The 19452-nt window shown below is 31.5% G+C and overlaps 2 protein-coding genes across 3 annotated transcripts; both read left to right on the top strand.

Moving 5' to 3' along the window:
• Positions 1-621, top strand: LOC130508492 (uncharacterized). The gene has a single exon (XM_057004030.1). The coding sequence runs from the start codon at positions 1-3 to the stop codon at positions 619-621; it is 621 nt and encodes a 206-aa protein (XP_056860010.1).
• A 150-nt stretch (positions 622-771) lies between these two features.
• Positions 772-6603, top strand: LOC108825375 (uncharacterized). Of its 2 annotated transcripts, none has more exons than XM_056996360.1 (9): positions 772-882; positions 1590-1734; positions 1844-2422; positions 2729-4106; positions 4224-4479; positions 4600-4819; positions 5038-5375; positions 5495-5603; positions 5706-6603. In XM_056996360.1, exons 2-9 carry the CDS (start codon positions 1606-1608, stop codon positions 5739-5741), a joined length of 3045 nt encoding a protein of 1014 aa, XP_056852340.1. In that variant the 5' UTR covers positions 772-882; positions 1590-1605; the 3' UTR covers positions 5742-6603. The 2 variants fall into 2 exon arrangements, with proteins under 2 accessions (XP_056852340.1, XP_056852343.1); XM_056996363.1 differs by having other exon boundaries at positions 777-872.
• Positions 6604-19452: the final 12849 nt, after the last annotated feature.

The following is a 19452-nucleotide window of genomic DNA, read 5'->3' as shown; positions in this document are numbered from 1 at the left end:
ATGAGTACTGAAACGGAGGACGTAGACTTGTGGAGGGGGAAAACAGGCTTCAAGCCGTGTTTCTCAACCAATGAGACTTGGTTGCAGATACGAAAATTAGGGACTCCTTGCGCCTGGGGTAAGGGTATTTGGTTCTCCCAAGCTACCCCTAAATTCGCATTTATGACTTGGATTGCTGCAAGAAACCGTCTAGCAACAATGGACCGGATCTCTTACTGGAACCAGGGTGTGGACTCTACCTGTGTACTCTGCAAAGCGGCTCAGGAGACTCGAAACCACCTCTTTTTTCAGTGCACCTTCTCTTCTCAGTTATGGGAGCAGCTGGTGAAAGGTATTCTGCGTAATGCTCACACTCAAAACTGGGATGATATTATTGAACTGATCAGTGTATCGACGATGGAGAGGAAAAAGACCCTCTCTCTCAGATATGCTTTCCAAATCTCAGTGTATACGATTTGGAGGGAAAGAAATAAGCGTCGTCATGGTGATAGCCCTATGCCTCTGCAAGTTTTGTTGAAGCTCACAGATAAAGCTATCAGAAACAAGCTAAGTTTGATTCAAAAGAAGAGAGTGAAAGGAATGGACACTATTCTTCAATTTTGGTTTAGCACAAGACTGTAAATTTTTCTTTTTCTTTCTAGGTGGCTAAAGGGAAAGAAAATTTCTCAATTGTAAAGAGTTAGAATTTTCTTTTTTGCATAAGGTTCCACTAGTTGTAAAAAGGTTTTTTGATGAATAAAATTTAGCATTCATTCAAAAAAAAAAAACAAAAAAAAATATTTACTAGGCGAGTTGAAGAAATCACGGAACTTGAGGAGGTTAGTTAGAGCCGAGGGTCGGAACCAAGCCGAGTTCAGCTGTAACTTGTAAAAGTATTGATCGGTACAAATTCTACCATATGTCTTTAAATAATTTTTAGGGTTTTTGCACTAGATATCAAAAATATACTCCCTCTGTTTCATTATAAGTGTCGTTTTAGACTTGTGCACACGGATTAAGAAAACATTTAATTTTGCATATTTTCAATATAAAAACATCATTACCGATACAATTCAACCAACAAAAAAATAGAATGGAGAATAAAGTTAATAAATTTTGCATTGAAACTCTAAAACGACATTTATTTTGCAACGAAAAAAATTATCTAAAACGTCACTTAATATGAAACGGAGGGAGTAGGAGATATCTACTATATAAATTGCAATTATCGTAGGAGCTTTTGGAATGTTTTGACTAGCAGGAATAATTTAAGGATATTAGATATATAAATTAGAGGTTGTTGTGACCTGAATATAGAAAGAAAGATCTAAGAATTGGAGTATTTACAATAAATGAGAAAGTAAAACCTAGTTAGAAATCATAAAAGTTGTACTATGGTATATTTGAATATTTAAAAGTAAAAAGTATTTTTGATTTCTCTTTTCCTTTCCGAGGAGGAAAAAAATTGACACATCTTTTCGACTTCCAACACTCAACCGTTCGATTCCCTCCTTGCAATATTTATTCATCTTCTTTTAGGCAGAGCTAGAAGTGTATCTCTCTCTAATTGCATAGAATTCGAACCAAACTGAGAAGCATTGTGACTGCAGTGAGCGTTTTAAAAAAATGCAGCAACTATGGGAAGTGAAGGAGAAGAAGAAGAACGAGAGAATCATTAAAGGAAGAGATCTAGTGGATGTTGTCTTCTCATGGTCTGTTCGTGATGTCCTCAACTCAAATCTTTACAAAGGAAAGGTTCTGTTTTCCTCTTAATCTCATAATTTCTTAGAAACTTATTTAATTACTCTTAATACCTCTTTTGCTTAGTTGCTTAGTGGATTTTGTGGGTGTTTTGGTTTAATAGGTTGATAAAATCCCTAACACATTCCAGTCAAGCAAAGAGTATTTCAAGTCATTTGTTAATCCTATCATCGAAGAGACACATGCTGCGTTGTTGTCAAGTATGGGAACTCTGAGACGAGCACCAGCTTTCAAAGTTTGGGAAATCAAACCGGCCAAAGATTTCAAACTTCCCAAGAGTCTTTATTACGAGGTTACTTTGCAGACAACGTCTGATAATAATATGACCAATGGAGATCGGAAGCTGTTAGAGTTCAACGACCTCATTGCGGTGACTGATAAGAAGCCTTGTAGAATCGATGACTTGAGATGTTCCAATGAGCCTTACTTGCTCGCTCTTGTTTGTAGAGTAAAAGAAGATAACCCGCATTTGATAACTATTCTGGCCTCAAAACCCATCGATCTCGAGGAAGGTAACATGGAAACAAGAAAGAAAGGAAAGGGTGTGAAGAGAAGCCTAAGCCTCTTTGGTGTTTATTTGACCAACATGATGACCAATATTCGTATTTGGACGGCGTTACATCCTGATCCAGAAGGAGGGAACTTAAAGCTTATATGTAAAGTACTTCAAAGCAACAGTGAGGTAACTATTATGAATGTTTTTTTAAACTGAAAATTTTTAACCTGGTTGAATCCAGGGAGTCGCAAACCCGCAGATGGACTCCATCTCCAGGGCTACTATTACTATTATGAATGTTGCACGTTCTTTTCATGGAAGTTTAGTTTTTGTTGGTTAGCTTTTCACAGAAGTTTAGTTTTTGTTGGTTACTTTCTTCCGGTCTGGATTACTCGAACACCTCTCAAGATTGAGTACTAGATTAGATTTTTGATTTAAAATAAAAATAATTATTATGAATTCTCCTATCTGACTCCTCTGTTTCTTGTGTAGGTTGGTGGTGAAAGTTGTGCATCTTGCCAAGAAAACAGTGAGAATATTATTCCAAATCACTTAGAGAAAAAGCTGCGTTCGTTCAAACTGAATACATCTCAGGAGGATGCGGTTTTGCGTTGTCTAGAAGCCAAAAACTGCAACCACTCCAACAATATCAAACTTATATGGGGACCACCAGGCACCGGGAAGACAAAAACGACAAGCGTTCTGCTTTTAAACCTTTACAAAACGAGATGCAGGACGCTGACTTGCGCTCCAACTAACATAGCTGTTTTGGAAGTTGCTTCGAGGGTTGTGAACTTAGTCTCCGACTCATTGATGTTTGGTGGGTACGGTCTTGGAGATATCGTCTTGTTCGGTAACAAAGAAAGGATGAAGATCGATGAACGAGAGGACCTTTTCGATGTTTTCCTCGATTACCGAGTTGATGAGCTCTATGCTTGCTTTCAGGCTCTAACCGGATGGAGAGCGAACGTAAACAGGATGATCTCCTTGCTCTGTGATCCAAAAGACGTGTATAACAAGTCTTTCGTCGAGGAAGACAAAGATAAGCGTCCTTCGTTTAAGAAGTTCGTAGAAGAGAGGTTTAGTAAGCTCAGGACGGACCTGCGGTTTCAGTTCTCAACTCTGTGTCTCCATCTACCAACTGTTTTGCTCTCTTTTCGAGTAGCGGAGAGAATGAACCAGACTAATGATCTCCTTAGAACTATGACGGTTTCTGATGTCGTTAGGAAGAAAGTAGATGAGAACGATACAAGAAAGCAAGATTGTGTGAAGATGTTAGAATCGATTTGCGATAGCCTCGACCTTCAAGATTTCATAGGAAAGTTTGATCTCAAAATACTCTGCTTAGACAACGCGCGTCTGCTTTTCTGCACGGCGTCTAGCTCCGCCAGGCTACACATGAGTTATCCGATACAACTCCTTGTGATCGATGAAGCTGCGCAGCTAAAAGAATGCGAGTCCGCGATCCCTCTCCAGCTTCCGGGGCTCCAACACGCTGTTTTAATCGGCGACGAGAAGCAGTTGCCTGCGATGATACAGAGCAAGATTGCTTCGGAGGCTGATCTCGGGAGGAGTTTGTTTGAAAGATTGGTCTTGTTGGGTCACAAGAAGCAGTTGCTGAACATGCAGTACCGGATGCATCCTAAAATCAGTATTTTCCCGAACAGAGAGTTTTATGGTATGAAGATTTTGGATGCTCCTTCTGTCAGAGTGAGGAGTTATGAGAAACAGTTTCTCCCTGGGAGAATGTATGGGCCTTACTCTTTTATAAACATACCCTATGGTAGAGAACAGTTTGGACAAGGATTCAGTTCTAAAAACCTAGTAGAGGTCTCTGTTGTGGATGAGATTTTGTCAAAGCTTTACTCAGGTAAATACAAATCTTGATTCTTGATTCTCTTTATTCTTGATTCTTGATTCTTGATTCTTGATTCTTGATTAGTCTTTTTAAAACTTGGTGTCTGATAATGTGTTACTAATCTGGCAGTGTCAAGAAAGACGGGAAGAACGATAAGTGTTGGTGTGATTTCACCTTACAAGGCTCAAGTGTTTGCAATTCAAGAAAAGATAGGCCACCGGTATGATGCCAGTGAGAAATTCACAGTGAGTGTTAGGTCTGTAGATGGGTTTCAAGGCGGTGAAGAAGATATTATAATAATCTCAACCGTTAGGTCTAACGGTAGAGGAGCCATTGGTTTTTTATCTAACCAACAAAGAACCAATGTAGCACTCACACGTGCCAGGTATCTAAAACAGTATCTCACTTATGCTGATTTAAAAAAAAAATTAAATGGCTTTCACTTATGCTAATTTTGTGAAACTGTTTGTTTGTGTTGTTCTTCATTCATTAACTTGGTTTGTAGATACTGCTTATGGATTCTTGGAAACGAGTCGACTTTGACCAACAATAGATCAGTGTGGAGTCAGTTAGTAAATGATGCTAGAGCACGAGGCTGTTTTCATGACGCATATGATGATGAATCATTAGCTCAGTGTATTAAAAGATCAGCCACAGCCCTTGATGATCTTGATAAGCTTCATCATAACAATAAGCTTCTTTCCTTTGAGAATTCGACATGGAAGGTACTAGACCTCTTTTTATATCATGTTTTAAGCTTATCTGTGGCAAAATTCTAATAAATTTTTGTAATCCATTTGTGTGTTATGAAGTGTCTCATATATAATTGCTTATAATGTATGGGATTATCATCTTAAGTATCTTTTAAAAAGAAACGTAGAGAATATAAAATATTTCCATCACTACTCTGCTATTCTTACATCTCTTATCTTTTCTCCTACAGGTTTTGCTTAGCAATGAGTTCTTGAAATCTCTGGAGACCATCATAGACTCTGAAATTAACGAGAGAGTTATGAGCGTTTTGGAAAAGTTATCTAATGGGAAGTTTCAACAAGACTCGGATACTGATAATCTGTTGAGACAACATGATGTCGATGACGGCTTAAGCCTCATTTGGGCAATAGACATTATCAAGAAAGAGAATCATTATCTCCAAGTTTTAAAGATTTGGCATGTTGTGCCATCTTCTGATGTTTCTTGTGCCGAAATATGTCTAGAGAATCATTACAAGGGATACACGAAAGTCAAGATAGAACGGTGCAGATACATATGCTCTCGAGGGTAAGTATAGTTATTTATTTTTTTCGTGGTTTTGATTATGCAAGAAACACAAGATAGAACGGTGCAGATATATATATATATATATATATATATATTTTGTTCTTTATGTATGGATGCAGAAATGTTGTTGTACCAATGAGATGGCCGATCAAGTCTTGCTTAAAGAAAGACATTATAAGGGATGTATCAAGATCGTTTGCGTTGTTAAGTGTTGTGGATGAAGCCGAGGTACCGAACCATCAAGGAAGACTTTTCTTCGATGAAAATCAGGAATTTTTGAAATAATTGCAGTTCTAATCATATTCGCTAAATTTTTTTTCTGTTTTGCAGGAAATAATCGAAGATGAAGAATGTGTGGAAGATTAGAAGAAAGGTTCATCTCCAAAGATCTTGAGACAGTTTCTGGTTAAAAGTATTTCCTGAGTATCAAGCAGACTTTTTCTGACTTTCCTTAAAAAAAAAACAAAGTGTAGTTTGCTTCTTCTGCGTGGGTGGTAAAGCAAACGTAGTTTCTGTTCACCAATATTTTAGTTCAGATGATTCAACTAAGTACATTAAGCCAAATGTATCCTAGAACTTATTTAAGTGTGACAAATGAGATTGTTAAGTCTCTCAAAATGTGTTTTTTCAAAAAGTATTTTGTATTTTATCGAAATTGGTTTGAAAGTCGAAACTATTTCATCATAAAAGAAATTTGATATAGAAAATACAGAAAGATAGCTAATGTCTTTACCACACACAAAATAGTAGATATAGTTCTTAATGACGATTTTATTAGAATCTAAGGTAAATAAGTAGATTTTCTCAAACCTACACTATCGATCGGATTTCTAATACATTTTAAGATGACATACAGAAATGATCTTTTTGATTACCTTTGTTAAATTGCACATTATTATCTTTGAGAAAGAAGAACAATCTAAAATCCTAATGGATTCTATAGATAGAAATCGAAACCCCAAAAAAAACTCAATCTAAGACTTAAGAGATAAGAATCCGGTGATTAAAAGCAAAACTTTATGTCGCGAACTGTTGTTGCAGCTCTAATGAGAGTCACCGGTACCTACCAGAAGACCGAGCTCGGACTCCAATTACCATGCCTTCCAATGAGGAAGAGCCCTGGTAAATCTGCGCTAAAAGACACTGAACTATCGCATATGTAGCCAAAAACCACCAACAAAACATCACCACCTCCAATGAGTGTGTGGGGGGGGGGGGGGGGGAATAAAGGAAGAAAACTCTATCATGACATATCATTTATATTTTTTTGAATCATCATATTAGATCGAATGTCTAGAAAAAGAAAAAATAAAACAAAAGGCGCAACGCTGGAGCTTTTAAAAGTCACCGAACGTTGGCAAACAAGATTAAAGATGAAAAAGCTTTTTTTTTTTTGAGAAAAAAGAGCTACCGCCTGTCTATACTAATAAAAGTAGGTTTTGATCCTCTAGGAAACGCCCACATCAGCGAAAAAAATTATTCTAGAAATTGACATGTGGCGTTATTTTTTTTAAATGTCCATAAAGTAATATTATCATTTTATATAAAAAATTAAACAAATAAATTCTAAGATTAGAATAAGAAAATATACAACATTACATTCTTTACATTTATTTTTACAAAAATACAAAAAACAAAAATTCGAAAAATAGAATAAATAATAAATAATATAAGAAAATATACAATATTACATTTTTACATTTAGTTTTACAAAAAGAAGTTAAATAAATAATTAAAATTACAGTAAGAAAATATACAATATAAGAAAATATACAATATTACATTTTTACAATTAGTTTTACAAAAATAAAAAAAATCAAAAATTAGAAAAAAAAATTCCAAAAAATGACATGTGGCATTATTTTTTTGTAACTGTTCATAATGTAATATTACAATTTTATATAAAATTTTAAAAAAATAAATTCTAAAATTGGAATAAGAAAATTTACATCATTACATTCTTTACATTTATTTTTACAAAAAGATTAATCTATACTAATAAAAATAGTCTTTTGAGGCTCCAGGAATCGTCCACATCAGCGAAAAAAATTATTCTCAAGTTGACACGTGGCGTTATTTTTTTTGTAAGTGTCTATAATGTAATATTACTATTTTATATAAAAATTTAAACAAATAAATTCTAAGATTAGAATAAAAATATACAACATTACATTCTTTACATTTATTTTTACAAAAATACAAAAAAAATTCGAAAATTAGAATCTATACTATTAAAAGTACAGTTTTGAGCTTCATGGAGCGTCCACATCAATGAAAAAAATTATTCTAGAAGTTGACACGCGGCGTTATTTTTTTGTAAGTGTCCATAATGTAATATTACCATTTTATAAAAAGTTAAACAAATAAATTCTAAGATTAGAATAAGAAAATATACAACGTTACATTCTTTACATTTATTTTTACGAAAATACAAAAAACAAAAATTCGAAATTAGAATAAAAAATAAATAATATAAGAAAATATACAATATTACATTTTTACATTTAGTTTTACAAAAAGGAGTTAAATAAATAAATTTAAAATTACAGTAAGAAAATATACAGTATAAGAAAATATACAATCCATTTTACATTTAGTTTTACAAAAAAAAAAAAAGAATCAAAAACTAGGAAAAATTCCAAAAGATGACACATGGCATTATTTTTTTGTAACTGTTCATAATGTAATATTACAATGTTATATAAAATTTTAAACAAATAAATTCTAAAATTGGAATAAGAAAATATACAACATTACATTATTTACATTTATTTTTTACAAAAAGATTAAAATAATAAATTCGAAAATTAGAATAAAAATAGATAATATAATAAAATATACAATAATACATTTTTACATTTAGTTTTACAAAAAGGAGTTAAATAAATAAATTCTAAAATTAGAGTAAGAATATATATACAATAACAAATATAAAATATTACATTTTTACATTTAGTTTTACAAAACTAAAATAAAAAATAGAAAATTAGAAAAAATACAATAAAAAATATACAATATTACATTTTTACATTTCGTTTTACAAAAGGGTTAAATTAATAAAATTGAAAATTAAAATGAGAAAATAAACAATATAAGAAATGATAATATTAAGTTAAATAAATAAACTTGAAAATTAGAATAAAAATAAACAATATACAAGAAATATATATTTAATTTTACAAAGAAGAGTGTCCATGTGAAAATAAAAATTTCATTTTCAAAAAAGAAAATCATGTGGCTCATTAAATCATATGACCGAAAATAATAATTTTGACAGGAAAAAGAAGCATCAAGGACCATAAGCGTAATCAGGGCCATATAAACTATATTACCGTAATCCGGATGTAATCTGTCGATAGAAAAAGTGTATATTAGCTAAAAACAAAAAAAAAAATTTAAATCTAAAATCCTTCTTTCAAAAAAGGAATTATAAAAAAAGCAATAACATTAAATCCTTCTTCTAAAAAACCACATGGCATTATTACTAGAAAAAAATAATAATAAGGAATAAAAACGACTATCATAGTATTGTCATTTGTTGTAAAAGCTAAAACAAAAATAGAATAAGTAGATATACAATATAAGAAAAATAAACAATAAATAAATTTAGAATTAAAAAATAAAAAACTAAATTAAAATTTTAAAAGCTAAAATAAAAATAGAATAAGTAGATATACAATATAAGAAAAATAAACAATAAAATAAATTTACAATTAAAAAATAAAAAATAACTAAATTAAATATCTATCTTAAAAATGTAAAGTCAAATAAATAATAAGTAATTATGCAATATAAGAAATAAAAATATTATATTAAACATTTATCGTAATATTAGAAAAAGTAAATATATAATATAAAAAATAATAAGTAATTATACAGTATAAGAAATAAAAGTATTACATTAAATATCTAATGTAATATTATCATATGATCCAACTCTTTGAATTTTTTCCAATCAATTTGATATTTAATCAAGAAAATATATCATATGATATAAAAGTAAAAAATAGAATAAGTAAATATACAATTAAGAAATAAAAAACAAAATTAAACATCTATCTGAAAAATGTATAGTAACATAAATAATATGTATATAATAAATAAAAATGGATTATTAAACATTTATCATAATATTAGAATAAGTAAAAATACAATATAAGAAAAATAAATAATAAGTAATATACAATATAAGAAATAGAAAAACAAAATTAAACGTTTACTTGAAAAATATAAAGTACAATAAATAATAATTAGATATAAAATATAACAAATAAAATACTACATTAATTATAATATTATATAACTAAATATAAAATATAAGAAAAATAAATAATAAGTAAATATAAATAAAAGAATTAGAAAAACTACATTAAACATATATCTGAAAAATTTATAGTAAAAATAATAAGTAAATATACAATTTCAGAAATAGAAATATTACATTAAAAATCTATAGTAATATTATAATTTTATACTCCCTCCGTTTCAGATTAAGTGTCGTTCTAGAAGAAAAATTTCGTTTCAAAATAAGTGTCGTTTGAGAATTTCAATGCAAAATTTATTAATAAGATTCTCCAGTTTACTTTTCTATTGGCTGAAATGTGGTTAGATGTATAGGTAATTATGTTTTTATCTTGGAAATAAATAAAATCACATGTTTTATTAATATGTGTGCATAAGTCTAGAACGACAAATAAAATGAAACGGAGGGAGTACAATATAAGAAAAATACCTAATAAATAAATATACAATATAAGAAAAAGTACATTAAACATCTATATGGAAAATATATATTTTCTTATTTCTAAATATTATTTTTAGTAAATATAAATATACAATATAAGAAAAACAACCAAAACGATTTAATCCATAATTCTTAAAGTCCCCCTAAACAATTTATTCATTACATTGCAATCTTTTTTTCAAGAATAATATATATGTATAATTTGAGCAACACAATCTAAAAATGATATATCAAATCATTATTTGCATTTAAAGAATAAAATATTTAATAAACATACATAAAAGAAAAAAATAAAATCAACCAAATACAAAAAGAAACAAAAATAACTATCAATATAGCTCAACTACAAAGGTAAACACATTGGCCATAACATAATTTCCCGTCTTCAAGACTTCCATATTCGTAAGCCAAGCACTTCTCACAAAAAAAGAACAATAGCTTATCTATAATAAGAAACTACACAATTGATTAACAATATAAACATTAAAGTTATAAATAATGTTGACAAATTTTTCATAAAAAACTAATACTCCGTGCATAACGCTAAAAACACTAATACAAGTAAAAAAATTCACAACTTCTACTAACATTTCAAAATTTCAACCAAAAAAAACAAATGATAAACTACATAAAACAAGATGTAGATATACCAAGTAGCAATTCAACCAAAATAACAGAATTATCCAAAAATAAATAATATATTCAAATATGTAATTGTAAGTTAAGTATTTTAGTTACATATTTAATTGGAATTTTGTATTACAATTGTAATTTGAAGTTATTTGAACTTATCAAGTTGGTCTGTATTTTACTTGAACACTGGAAAATAAATTATCGATGTATTCAAGAAAAAAACGTATAAGAATGAAATGTAATCCATGTTTTATACTAAAATCTACATTCTACTTATTATTATAATTACCATAACTAAAATAGAGTAAACACTAAAAACATATGAAACTATAATATATTGGTGAACATTTTCAATAGTAAGATAAATATAACCTATAAGAAGAATAACAGAACATGTACGGTGAATATTAATATTATTTTATTTAAAAAAAAAATAAACTTAAATTTTTAAAATACTCATTAAAACTATGATATATTTAGATATCTAACTATTTTGCCCCAATACATATATACATATTTTTTAAATTAATTACCCACCCGCAAGGCGGGCCAAATCCTAGTTTTAAGAAAAGAGAAGTTTCTAACATTCCATGTTTTACGTACCAACGCTGGAGTATTGTTTATCGGTTATTCCTCGTATAATTTTATAGAATAATTTAAAATTTTAAAAGTATGAGAAAATATTTTTGTAAAGAAACAATAAACAGACAAATTTCCTTTTCTCTCTGGCCCACATATCGGGCCAGCCTAATCTATATTCTCATTTTCTCATCGGCGGCTCTGCCGTGTGAGCCATCCCTGCTCCTCCACCCTGGAGCCATCGCTCAAACTTTCTCTTCCCTATGTTGTCTCTGCTCCCCCTTTCACTTCCTCATGGATCTCGATGAGCGTATCTATAGAATTTAAATATAGAAATCAAATATCAAAATAAGAATAACTTAAGTTACGCAACACATTTTTTTTTTGAAACTTATGCAACACACTTGCATCTTTTTATATAGAGATTATAAATTCCTAATCTTATTTAATATATCTTAATAACTCCTAAATATATTATGATTCCATAACTTGGTAGGATTAGGTTCTTATCTTGAATCTCAAATTTTCTTTTCTTTTAAGCTTATTCCAACAATTTCCCCCTTAAAAACCTTCACTCGCCAAATCTTACACGCCTATAAACTCCTTCATTACCTTGAGCTTGGTTTTTTCTAGGGCTTTGGTCAATATATCTGCCTTATGTTTATCTCTCTGACACATGCTCAACATCTATTTACCCCTTTTCTACACACTCTCTAATGAAGTGGTATCTCGAGTGTATATGTTTACTTCTACCATGAAAAACTGAATTCCTTGTGAGAGCAATTGCAGACTGGTTATCGACTCTAATAGTTACTATCTCAAGAGGCTGTTCGGTCACTTCACTTAGTAGCTCTTGCAACCATATCGCTTGTTTAGCTGCTTCTATCTCTGCCATAAACTCCGCTTCACAAGAGGGTATTTAGTGCAACCGTATCTTGTTTGTAGGAAGCAAGATGAAAGTGCACCTAGGAGCCTTCGGTGTATTTAAGAGACTATTTTACCAAATTAAACTAATATTAAACACAAATTTGACTACAAAGAGAATAAATATAAAAATTAATTTTTTTTCAAAAATAAAGAAAACAAAAAATATATTTGCCTTTTGGAAATGTGGTCGGAATCTAGTTATATTTTAAAATGGAAATATAGAGAAGAAAACAATTGATAATGAAACGTGGGATTGAAATTTTGAGAAAATTTAGGAGTTTAGATGGTTGAAATTGCATAAAATAGGGGATAGAGAATATTTTTTCAATATGTTGTTTTGCTAATTTACTTTTAGTTTTTCTTTTGCAAAATTTATGCCATGTGTCAGAGTTCTATTAGTCAGATGACTTATGCTTTATAGCATGAGAGCATAGTAGCTTTCCTCTCCCCCCCCCCCCCCCCCCCCCCCCAAAAAAATATATCTGCTTGTTATTTAGGCATTGTTCGTTTTTGTATTTGATGCAACATCTAAATATAGCACTTGAATATAAAATTTAGATACTGCATCTAGATGTCGTTCGTTTTTTTATTAATTGCATTTATATGCAACATCTAGATGTTAAATTGTTCGGTTTTGGTTTTATAATAGCATTTGAATACTTGTAATTAAAAAGACTAAAATGACATGATTTTATTCTTTAAATATACAGATTATAATATTCAAATAAATATATCTAAACTTAATTTTTATTTTATGCGGAAAAACATCAGTTTGCGAATTTTGACTAAAACATACAATTTACGATTTGGGAAAAGATACGATTTTACAGTTCGGCGGGAAATGCGATTCTCCCATTTAATACGATTTTACAGCTTTGATGGAAAACAATATTTTTTTCAATTTTAATGAGAAATCATGATATTTGGTTTTGACGAAAAAATGCAATTTTATGATTTTGATGGGAAAAAGTGATTTTTTTGGTTTTGCCGAGAAATTTTCTTTTTCTGATTTTGGCGGAAATATATTTTCCGATTAAAAATATTTTATTTTAATTATAATAATTTAATTTAATTAATTTTATATTTGTGATAAATGTATTTAGGTCCTTTGGATTTTGAGATGCAATATAACAACAAAACTCTACATTTTTTAGCATCTCAAATATTTAAATATTCTAGATATTATAAATGCTATATCTAAATGTTGATGCAACTGTGTCCAAAAAAACATCTGAATATTAGTATCTAGATGCCGTGTACAAACAAATTACGAGAAGAGTTGCTTTTCTCTCTCAAGCCGATTAGGGTTTTCCTGTGAACCATCTCCGCCGCCGTCGGTGTGGCCTCTCGCCCACCGACGAGAACATTCCTCTTTCTCCCTCCTCTTCCTTTCTTCCATGGCTCTGCTGGTTCCTTGTCCCTTTGCGCCGTTGCTCCTTCCTCCGCCTCCCGAACCGCTGCCGCTCGTGTTTCTCATAGAGCTCCCAGTCGAGTGCTCTCCTCACGTCCTTTCCGTTCCTCCCCACCCACCGGATCTGTCTCTGTTCCTGTGCGGCTTCTTTGACTCTGCAGTGACTATACTGTCTGTCCGTTTAGTAACTCTATCAGTTTCGGTGATATTCGTTCTTGTGGTTTTCTGTGATTCCTCTACTGCAGTATGCGGTCTCAATTCCGGGTTCTATCCGGCTTGTTATAACTTTGTCATGTTCGATTTTGGTTTCTTAATCTACTGGCCTCAAGTTTCTCAGATCTATGTTTATACAGTGGTTTTTGATATAAAAAGTGATATGGTTTCTGGTTGGAATTGTGAATCTGTGTCTTGTGCTTTTGCTTCCGTCTCTTGGTTGCTCATTGTCCTAGATTTCATAGTTCACTTGTCAAGATGTTTGGAGAGTTGGCAAAGTCTCATTGAGAATGAAGTCATAGCCTTGTTTGGTTTGGGATTTCTTTTCTCTGTTCTCAGGTTCTTCAGTAGCAATTATTTTGCCTTGGCTCATTCCTATTCTGCAGTATGCAGGGTTTTATATGACTGTGTTTTAACTGTGGAGGTGTATGTTTTGCTTTCTAACCATTGGTGGCAATTTGGAAAGAAAAGCAACAGTATTTGCTTCCTTACAGTGCATCACATTTGTTCGGTCTCACGAAGACTTGGTTGCTCATTGTCCTGGTATCATGACCTCGCTACCTTAGTTGCAGAGTGTCTAGCCCTTTTGGGCGTTTCTAAGCTGGTTTGCAAGTCAGACTGCCATGAACTCAGTTGCCTCCTTTCAGAGAGTTGGTCTTTTGATGCTCATTGGATCTTATTGGCTATTCGATCCCTTATCTTATCTTTTGAGGATTCACATGTATCTTTTGTGTTTTCTGTTGGTTGTAATATGGCAAGTTGTGCCTTTCTACTTTGTATTTCCTCCTCTAATAGAGGTTGAAACTTTAAGTTAATGGAATTGTTGTTTGACCAAAAAAAAAAAAGATGCCGTGTACAAACATCAGCTTAGTTTATATTATCTTCTTTAAAAAGAACTAGATTTTGGACCCGCACATCCGTGCGGGTGTATGTTTGGAGAGCTTAAATGGTAAATTAAAATTTGGCGGTTTTTATATTTGTTGAATTTTGATATTGGTATATTTTGTTCGGTTTGTTGAGTGTCTGATTATAAAGTATGATGTTATATAAATATCTATTTTTTATTGTGGGTTTTTTTTAATTGAAATTTATTATAACTTGTTTATGTAGCTTACATATTTTAAACTTTTAATAACAGGATTTATAAAAAATAAAAAGTAATGGAAATGTACAAAAAAAATTGTTTTGAAAATTATATTATGATAGCCCAAAATTTAAAATAGGCCTGATTTGCTAATATTTTGAAAAGATTAAAAATATGCCAAGCCCATTAAAATATTTTGAAAAGAATTTTTTTTTTTTTTTTTTTTTTTTTTTGTCGTCGACTTTTACAAACTCATATAGACTCTGTAAACCATGTTGGTGGCTCGTCATCCATGTGCACAACAAAAGACGCTTGAGTTCTAGCCCCTCGTGCTAGTCCATCGGCCTTCTTGTTTTGTGTGCGTGGTACATAAATGATCTCTGAGCTGTGGAAGTTCTCCCGCAAGTTCTTGATATCTGCCAGATAGCTATCGAAAGCAGGCCATTCTTCTGGTTCAGACACCATCTTTACCAATTGAGAACAGTCTGTTGCAAACGTGACCGTAAATTGATGCAAATTCCTCATGCACTCCATTGCCCAAATTAATGCTTCTATCTCAGAATGAAGAGGAGATAGAGAAGCCCGTACATTCCTTGCCCCCATTAATCCCGCAAAACCTTCTAGGGTGCTATACCACCCTTGACCAGAAAATACATCTTTGTCTTTCCAAGAGCCATCCGTGAAACACCAACGTCCTGGGATGATCGGTAAGCTCGGATTTGGTCGATCTATTACCTGTGCGGATACCACCTGGGCGTCTTCCCAACTCTTTGTTTCAGTTACTGCGATTTTTAGTGTATCTCTAGGATCAATATCCAAATTGCTGAAAACCTTATTATTCCTTCCTTTCCAAATGTACCATAATATCCAAGCAAAGTGATGATCCTCCATTTTGGGAGAAATCCTCCAGAACAAATGATCCATATTCGTATAAAGAGACTCTGTCGGGAATATATGTGGGCTAGTTGGTATCTGAGATAAAGCCCACACTTGACGGGCTGGAGGACACTCAAAAAACACGTGGTTTATTGATTCCTCTGAAGCTCCGCATCGATCACAACATATGTCTCCCGTAAGTCCCCGAGCATGTAAATTCTTCCTAACCGCTATACACCCTGATACCAGTTGCCACAGAAAATGTTTAAGCTTTGGTGGGCAGCGAATTTTCCAACAATTCGCCTTTAGAACATCTACTGTAGGTCCAAATGTTGACATAGGTTTTTCCTTGTCAGGATACACCCTTTCTAATTGGTACCCAGATTTAACTGAATACTTGCCATTTTGTGTAAAATGCCATCCATCTCTATCTTCCCTCTGAACTTTACTAATTGGGATACTTTCTATGATTTGTACGTCTTGGGGATCCACGAGAGCCCTAATTGCCTGAGAATTCCATTTTTTCAAATCGGCATCAATAAGTTGATCAACCGTGAGATCGGGGTAACTAGTAGCATGTTTTTTGTTTGCTGGTCTCGGAGAATTTTTTTTTGATATGATTTGGAGAATAGATGATAAGATATATATACCGGTGGTGAAAAATGGCGCCCGTTAGGTTAAATCTCAATAAATTCGATATTTTATTTTTGGTAGTTATAATTTAAAAACACAATCAAAGACAAAAAATCTTAAAAGTAACTAAATGTACATTTATTATTTATTATCTAATAGGAAAAAGGAATATCCGTATAGAAAAGGATAACTGGGTGGTCAAGTTTCTTAAAAAGATTTTCGTATTGTATTAGTTATTTGATTCGAGCTGTTGATCAATTAGGAAAATCTTTGAGTAGTTATATTCTTTTCACGTAGAATTAGGAAAATCTTTGAATAGCTATATTCTGATCGCATAGAATTAGGAAAATCTTTGAGTGCGTATCAATTAAAAATCGCTTTAAATGTTATTAATGCACATTAATTAAAAAATTTCGTAAATTTAGGACTGATTTAGGAATGTTTCGTGGAGTAGAAGGAAAGCAGTTTAATTAGGTTATATATTATTTGCAAACCAAATTTTGTTTCGTTTCGGGTTTATATTGCAAACCAATTTTTTTTGTCACAAAAAAACCAAAATATAAACCATCTAAAACAAAACCAAAAGTTCATCATAAGCAAAACAATCTAAAATGTTTTTTCACTGTGAAAATAATTTCCACCATAAGCAATAGAATATGTTAATATACTTGTGTAGATATGTTTTAATATGAATAATAATTTACACTAATTGTTTTTGGGTGTTTAATTTAGATATTTCGATTGATTGGTATAGTAGTGTAGATATTTCCATCGATTGGTTTAGAAGTTTGGGCCATGTGAGTCAAAAAGAAAGCCCAAACAAAATAATAATGGGTAATTAGCATTAAAGGCCACAATTTTTTTATGTTAAAACTAAATGATTAAACTACTGTGTTTTGATGGCAGTGACATGGAGTTGTAATATTTGTGGAAAACTAAGGGGACATAGATAAATGTACTTCAGTATTAATATTTTAGATATGTTGAAAGGTAAGTTCTGATATCAATGGCGCATTGGCGGTTGGATTAGTGGTTTAGCTTTTGAAATTAGAACAATTATGCCTCTATTTCGATTTCCTTTAAAATGGTTACTTACTTACTTTACGCTATGTCTTGAAAGTATTAGTGTTGGCTAGTCCAGGATCTAGGGATAAATTAGAATCTTGCTCCAGTTCTTCCCGTTAACAAAAAACGGTAAGTTCTGGTTATGAAAACTGTTGGCTAGCTAGGAAGCTTAGCATTTATACTTATGTCATGTGGATAGTAGGGCTGACATTGTATCCGTTAAATTTGATTCGATTTGTTATTCGTTTCGATTCGATTCAAAAAATTCGGATATCTATAAATTTTCGAAGAAAAGAAAATATTAAAAATCAATCCGTTAAGAACGAAACAAATTACAAATATTAAAAAATTAGAGACAGATATCCGATACGCTCCGATTTATATATATATAATTAAATATAAAGTTTTAAATATATACTTAAACAATTTACATATAATTTTATTGATTTTATTATAAAAAATATTTCTGTATAAAATATCAAGTTAAGAAAAGAATAAAAAATATGTATAGAAAACTACAATTTTTCTAAAAACTTCAGTTAGTTGTACGAAAATTTTACTAATTTTAAAAATCTATTAGACATATAGTTTCATTAACTTTTACTTGATATTTTATATAATGTAAAAAATACTACAAAAAATATATTTGTATAAATTTTTTACATTTACTTGTATTAAACAAAGTATATGAGATAATTGTAAAATATCTGTGAATATCCACAAATATCTATAATTTTTTTGGATATACGGTTTTCTAAATATCTATATTTTTCTGAAACAAAACAAATCGAAAAATCAGATATTGGTGAAGTACTAAACAAATCACGGATACTGAAAAATACGATACTATTTGATTCGTGCCCATCCCTAATAAACCAACTTCGTGTAAATAACCAACACAAGGTTAATAGTTGAGTTTATATCTATATTTTCACGAGTTTGATTTGGTGCTAGATATGACTATCAAACTTGTTATAATATTTGTTTTTTTGCTAATCAGTTGTTACTGGTTATAATATAATGGAACAAAGGCTAGATTTTTGGATTAAAAAGCTTATAAAATGAATGTGAGATAAGATTACAAAAATAATAGAAACTGAAGAAAGTCTTATAGTTGACTATTTTAAGATCCGATCCAAGGCAAACTATCTTGTTCTGGATTTTTTCGTACGAATCTATTAATTGCAAATCTCAATTTCACGTTAGGAAAAAAATAATAATGATGGCATGTGTCACATATAGAATGGACGAGATTAACGCACTAACTAAATTAATTAGCTTCAATTATTAGCAGAGGGACTGCATAATACTATAATCCGAAGTTCTCGCGATGAAATTATGCACCAACACGTACGTACAAAGCCTAAAAAAACCAACAAGCCCGTCTTTTTTTTTTTGATAATCCAGTATCCGACTACTAAGCGTGATCGACTACCCCACCGGGATTAATCCCATGACATTATAAGATTTTTAAGTTTCCACTTAAGGATTCTTAGTTACGCGAAATGGTCTGAAGGACGAGAGAAACCCATGTAAAAGCTCTCGTGGTCAACGCGGATCGAACCCAGGACGGACACTCCAGCCGGAATTCCTTTACTATTAGGCCAACACGCGTTGGTTAAAACTGTGTAGATTGAACTTTTTATATTGACTGGACTCACCCCGAAGGGCCACCTCACCAGAAATTCCCTAAAAAAATTTTTAGCTAATCCAATATCACTCCGCTGTCTCCGAATATCGAACTGGCGACTTCAGGTAGTCGTGTGTAAGAAGAATCACAGGAACCATTAGACATATTGTCGTTAGCCCTAACAAGCCCGTCTTCGAATGTCTCATACATATTAATATACTATTTCCAGTTTAAACCAACATCAACTGTATATAAAAACACTATAGATTGGTGACTTTGGTT

The sequence above is a fragment of the Raphanus sativus genome, chromosome 2 (assembly GCF_000801105.2).
Source record: "Raphanus sativus cultivar WK10039 chromosome 2, ASM80110v3, whole genome shotgun sequence".
In the NCBI taxonomy this organism is placed as follows: domain Eukaryota; kingdom Viridiplantae; phylum Streptophyta; class Magnoliopsida; order Brassicales; family Brassicaceae; genus Raphanus; species Raphanus sativus.
This window is presented reverse-complemented; position numbering and strand designations above follow the sequence as displayed.

Bases quoted from the DNA above. Each gene is read 5' to 3' on its own strand.
- LOC130508492 (XM_057004030.1), top strand. From the start codon at position 1: ATGAGTACTGAAACGGAGGACGTAGACTTGTGGAGGGGGAAAACAGGC.
- LOC108825375 (XM_056996360.1), top strand. From the start codon at position 1,606: ATGCAGCAACTATGGGAAGTGAAGGAGAAGAAGAAGAACGAGAGAATC. The intron at 1,735-1,843 runs GTTCTGTTTTCC...TTGGTTTAATAG, and splicing joins CAAATCTTTACAAAGGAAAG to GTTGATAAAATCCCTAACAC. The intron at 4,820-5,037 runs GTACTAGACCTC...TTTCTCCTACAG, and splicing joins TTGAGAATTCGACATGGAAG to GTTTTGCTTAGCAATGAGTT.